The sequence below is a fragment of the Bison bison genome, unplaced genomic scaffold, assembly GCF_000754665.1.
Source record: "Bison bison bison isolate TAMUID 2011002044 unplaced genomic scaffold, Bison_UMD1.0 scf7180017864213, whole genome shotgun sequence".
Classification (NCBI taxonomy): Eukaryota; Metazoa; Chordata; class Mammalia; order Artiodactyla; family Bovidae; genus Bison; species Bison bison.
In genome coordinates, this window is record NW_011494785.1 from 7,102,798 (window position 1) to 7,108,284 (window position 5,487).

Below are 5,487 nucleotides of genomic sequence, written 5' to 3' on the forward strand. Positions count from 1 at the left end.
ACTCTGTTTTTTTTTTTTTTGGCTGCACCACGTGGCATGTGGGATCTTAACTTCCCCAACCAGGGGTGGAACCCACACCCACTGCGGTGGAAGCACAGAGTCCTAACCACTGTCCTCCTCCTTAAGAGCTCTGGAATATGGAAGACGGTCACTGTCTGCTCCTCTGGCCTGTGAGCTGAGACCATGTGTCACTCTCCTTCATGTCCCCAGCTGACTCAGGCTGGCAGGCAGCAGGTCAGTAAATGCTGTTGGAGTGACGTGCTTGGCTCCCAGCGTTCTATTTCCCTCGAACTCCTGTCTGCTTCCCTCTGCTTCCCAGCAGTCCCTCAAGCCACTCAGAACTGGACTAAGGAATCAAGCACCTCCTGTGTGTGAAGGCTCACGCTAAACACTTGCTGGAAACATCAAAACAAGGGGACTGGCCACAGGCTGCTCAGGGCCTCGTGGAGCCTGGCCATCGGAGCCCAGCATGTCCAGAACCACCCCCAGCCTGGCTCGGGTACCATGGTGGCCCAGCAGCGACCTCCAGCCAGACATGGGTGCTCTCCCAAGCTGTCAGGGCACCCTCCCCGGCTTCCCATAGGCCCGGGAACCTGGCGGAGCATCTCCCCGAGCCTGGGGAAGGAGGACGTCGCCTACCTACGTAGTCATCCTCGGAGGAGTAGCCCGAGGAGGACCCGAGGAAGTCCTCGGAGAGCTTGTTCTCCGGGAGCCCGTTGGGCTTGCTGCTGTCGGTGCCGCCTGTGCCTCTCCTCCTCCTCACCCGCAGGTCCTCACCTGCGGAGGGAAGAACTCGGGGTTCTCCTGGGGCAGATGCTCCAAGGAGGGAGGTGGTGTGCTTGGGGACACCCTGATGAGCATCTCTGATGGGCAGATGGAATCTACTCTGAGCCCCTCCTGAGCTCCCTTGAGTCCAAGGATGGGTGAACCAGGACCCACCCCTGTCTCCTAAGTCTGGAGCAGACACGTGGCTACTTCATCATCTGAAAGGACCTGGGAGTTAAGACACCTGGCTGCTCTCCCCAGGATTTCCAAAGGTGGGGCACCCCTCTTCTGGCCCAGCAGTGGTTAGGGAACGCCCTGCGGGGGGTGGGGGTAGATTTTGAACCATAAATTTCCAAAGGAAGCCAAGGCCCCGGAGGAGGGTTGCGGATACTCACTCCAGTAGGGGTCGTCGAGGAGGGAGTGCCTGGTGAGGGAGGCGGCGATGGAAGCGGCCCGAGGGCTGCCGATGTAGGACTCCCTGACCACGGACTCGCTGTAGTAGGAGGTGTGTGTGTCCGAGGAGGGGCCTAGCTGTGGCGCTGGGGAGAGGCGCTTCGAGTTGTTGGTTTTCTTCTTCAAGGTCCTGTGGGAGGTCAGCCAGGAGGGGAGAGGCCAGAGCAGGCAGGTGAGCCGGCCTGGAATGCTCTGCCCTCCTATGGTGAGTGGCGTGGGGAGGTGGGGGTCGGGTGGGTAGCTGTGTTGCTAAGCAACTAACAACCCCCATCTGCTGACTGCCACGCAAAGCAGGTACTTTCCGTGTTCCCATTATCTCTAAATCTCACAAGCAGTTAGGTAAGATCAGTGAGGGAGTCAGGATTCAAATCCAGGTCTCGAACTTCAAAGCCCCAGTGTTCTTTCATGCTTCCTGATGGATTAGTCGTTTCTGCCACCCACTGAAAACCCAGACAAAGCCGACCTGGCCTCGGAGAGCTACTCAAAGCCTCCTCGGGGGGCTGTCATCTGGGCCTTGCGCCTGCCAGGGGGCAGGATGTGAGGGAGGGACGCCTGCCTTAGCTCACGTCCCAGGTGCCCTTGAACTTGTTCATGTCCTCAGCTGCTTCGCTGGCCTTACTGAGGCCCTACAGACGGATGGATGGTGAGGCAAGCGGCTATGGGTCTGGCACAGCCATACACAGCAGAAGGGGTTCCTGTGAGCCCAGCACTTGGTTTTGGGGTTTCCGGCCTGGCTTATGCTTGAAACTGCCTCTCCTCACTTCCTGTTCCCTGAATATAAAACAGCCCAGCTTAGAGAGAAGAAACAGCACTGGGCCCTGGCACCCTCGGAGGTGTGGCTGACCGGACATGGGCAAGGTCTGGTCTCTGCCCACGGAAGTCACAACGGCAAGAGGCAGCACGGTGAAGGGCCCAAGACATCTGCTCGGTGGGTCGGGGGACCCATGCGGGCTGGGGGTGGAGGTGAGCCCCTACCTGAGAGGGCTGTCCTTAAACAGGGTGCTCTGACTCCCCATCACTGAGCTCCCTCCGCTGCTGCTGCTGCCGCCATCATCGTCACCCTGGGAGGAGTAGCGCGTTAGGCGCTGGCTTCGCCGAGACATGATGAGGTGGGCGGGGGGACCCTTCCCCTGAAGGGAGTCTGGGGAGAGAAAGGCGGCCAGGTGAGGCTTCCAGGGGCCGGCGTGGCAGGGGCAGGGAGGAAAGACAAGACACAGCCTCCCAGCAAACACACACCCCTCTGCATTCAACCAAAGAGCTTGACATGTGGGCGAGACCCGGCGTTGATTAAGCATCCCCGCCCCGCCCACCTGCAGCCCTCTGCACTCTGCCAGCCTCTTTCAAAACAGGTTCATAGGATTTCCAAACTTTCAGATTATTGGATGCTGAGCTCCGAGATCCAGAATTGGGCCTTCTGCAACTTCTGACACGAGGCGGAGCTCGTAGCTAGGTAGCTACAGGTGCTAAATAAACACCGCTCGTCACCGCTGCCCTGCAGACTCTCCAGTCCAGCCTCTTACCGGGCTGCCCAGTCCTAAAGCTGTGCCCGCTCTTGTTCTAGCTTGTTTCCCTTAAGTGGGACATGCATTTCTTTCTTTGTAGCTGTATCCATTGATTCAGAGCCCCAGTCAAACTCTGACTCCAGAAAACCTTTCCACAGTAACCCCCGCTTACATTCTGCTGGAGCCTGCGTGCCTAGCCTATTAGTGATTACTGGCCTGCAACATCAGTGCCTCTTGATATGATGCCGACGGTGGTGATAAAATACTCGGTTAAATGCCTCCTGGGTACGGGGCTCCTGACATACTCATCTCTGATCCTTATGATCAAGGGAGGTATCACCGCTCCCACTGTACAGTGGGGAACCCGGGGGCACTCAGAGGATCAGTAACCTGCCCATAGATCAGTAACCCAGGCTGTAAGTGACAGAGGCAGAGGGTGTGCTGCGCTGGGGCCTGGATATTTCCATTCCACCAGGAAGTTTTCAAGTTGTTTCAGAAAGGTGTTGCTGTGTCCCCAACGAGAGTCTTACATAGCCCCCATTATGTTCAGAGGGCTTCCCTGATAGCTCAGTTGGTAAAGAATCCGCCTGCAGTGCAGGAGACCCTGGTTCGATTCCTGGGTCGGGAAAATCTGCTAGAGAAGGGATAGGCACCTACTCCAGTATTCTTGGGCTTCCCTGGTGGCTCAGCTGGTAAAGAATCCGCCCGCAATGCAGGAGACCTGGTTCGACCCCTGGGTTGGGACGATCCCCTGGAGAAGGGAAAGGCTACCCACTCCAGTGTTCTGGCCTGGAGAATTCCATGGACTGTATAGTTCACGCGGTTGCAAAGAGTCCAACCGACTGAGTGACTTTAAAAAAAAAAAATTATGTTCAGAACAGGCTGTGGACAGAGCTGTTACATTACAAATATTGGTTAACAAACTAACAAAACAGGCCGGTGGAGCAGCTGTGTGAGATTACTGTCAGCCTCTACCAGCCAGACCAGTCACCACAGTGGGTGGAAACCAAGGCTCTGGGACGAGGCCAAGGTGAAAAAACCTGGCAAAAGGCGGCATTCTACAACACAGGGGGATTAATAAACCTTTCAGCTCTAGAAACCCAAATTCAGAATCTCTGATAAACCGTGTGAGCACTCCAAACATGGTGCCTTTGTTGGCCTGTGTTACAAAGTCACTGTTACACTTTGGCCCTAGTAGTACTTGTGACTTGTTATCACTTCTAATATTCCTGGTTGATACTTTTTTTTAAGCTGTGCTCAGTCTCTGTTGCTGCAGCCGCGCAGGCTTCTCATTGCAGTGGCTTCTCTTGTTGCAGAGGGCTGGTGCATGGGCTTAGCTGCTCTGGCATGTGGAATCTTCCTGGATCAGGGATATAACCCATGTCTCCTGCCTTGGCAGGTGGATGCTTCACCACTGAGCCACCATGGAAGCCCCTCCTGGTTGATACTTAAATTACTACTTCTCTGGGTTGTGAGGTGGCCATAGGCTCTAACACATCCCAACTCACTATGGAAACCGGGAGATCTAGTTGGTCTGGCTAGAGAATTCTACAAAGTTCTCTTCTGGAACATAAGCAGTCTCATGTCTTGGGACTTATTGGTGTCCTCACAGGTAGGATGCTCACCTGGCATCATCCCTGGTTTAGGCCGAGGTTGGTAAAGGGACCAACTGGTAGTAGCCACAGCAGGAAGTTGGCCTGGGTCCTTGTCTATATTCAACTCCTTATAAAGTAATTCCACCCCCACTACTACCCTCCCTACCTGAAAGCTCCAGATGCCCACACAGGCACAGGCTCCTCCTCTTAACCCTGCCCTGATAAAGTTGATGAAGCTTTTGCCCTGGGGCAGGAACAAAGCAAAATGTTTATGCAGAACTCAGGCTGCCGTTGGCAAGAATATAAAGAAATATGTAGATGGAGAGGTGTGTGTGTGTTGGGGCTGGGGGAGGGGTTGCTGAAAACCATCAGCAGTGCACACCCTCCCAGATGGGTGCCTTTTCATCTTTCTCCTAGGGTTCTGCTATCACAAAACAGTTTATAACTGCTAACACAAAACTGAGCCTGGGTTTCACAAGATGAAAAAGGTCAAGGCTCTGTCCTCCAAAACAAAACAAGAGGTGAGCGTCTAGGAGCTCAAATCTTTTGCATATCAGAAGACACCGCCCCGGCAACACACCATCCTCGAATAAAACATCCCTCCCCACTTTTGAGCTGACCACATCCTTTTTTCAACTTCACCTTTCCCGCCCTCATCACAAACTTATATGGCAGTATCCAGCCACTCTTCGGACTTAACCTAGATCTTGGCAACCTCCGCCTGACGTTTTCACACCGCATTCCCTCGTGGGATGGGCAAACCGCTCCAGGTGCTAACTCTCTTCTCCCTTCATGCCCTACTGGCTGAACCTGCGGGAGATTTTTCTTTCTCTCTCTCTCTCTCTCTTTTTTTTTTTTTTTTTACCAACCACGCGCCTGTCCCTGCCTCTCTGCTCTAAGTAACACTCCCGCCCCCTATTTGTTTGCCTTTTTATTTTTTTTTTTAGAACTGAACAAAATGGGCCTCCTCCCTATTACCAGAGTTCTGACAGGCGGCGGAAGAAGCAGAGAACTGCCAGTCCCTAGAAACTGCCGAACTGGCACGAAAACGCAGGCACCGGCCTGGGCCGGTTTGGACAGCCGGGTCTCCGCTTCCCTCCTCCTGGGGAGGTTCGGCCCGGGGAAGTCCCGCCCGGAGACATCCGCCCTTTGGGCCGACCAGTGGGGCGGCC

The 5,487-nt window shown here is 54.9% G+C and overlaps 1 protein-coding gene across 3 annotated transcripts in view; it reads right to left on the minus strand.

Annotated features, from left to right (window-relative positions):
- The window catches only part of SUN2 (Sad1 and UNC84 domain containing 2), a 17,593-nt gene that overhangs the window by 11,582 nt on the left and 524 nt on the right, over positions 1–5,487 (minus strand). For all 3 annotated transcript variants that reach the window (XM_010845118.1, XM_010845116.1, XM_010845117.1), the window contains exons 2-4: positions 2,194–2,359; positions 1,161–1,348; positions 640–777 (exon numbers count right to left, since the gene is read on the minus strand). In XM_010845118.1, the coding sequence (XP_010843420.1) occupies positions 640–777; positions 1,161–1,348; positions 2,194–2,321 (454 nt within the window). In that variant the 5' untranslated portion in view covers positions 2,322–2,359. The remainder of the gene's footprint in view (positions 1–639; positions 778–1,160; positions 1,349–2,193; positions 2,360–5,487) is intronic.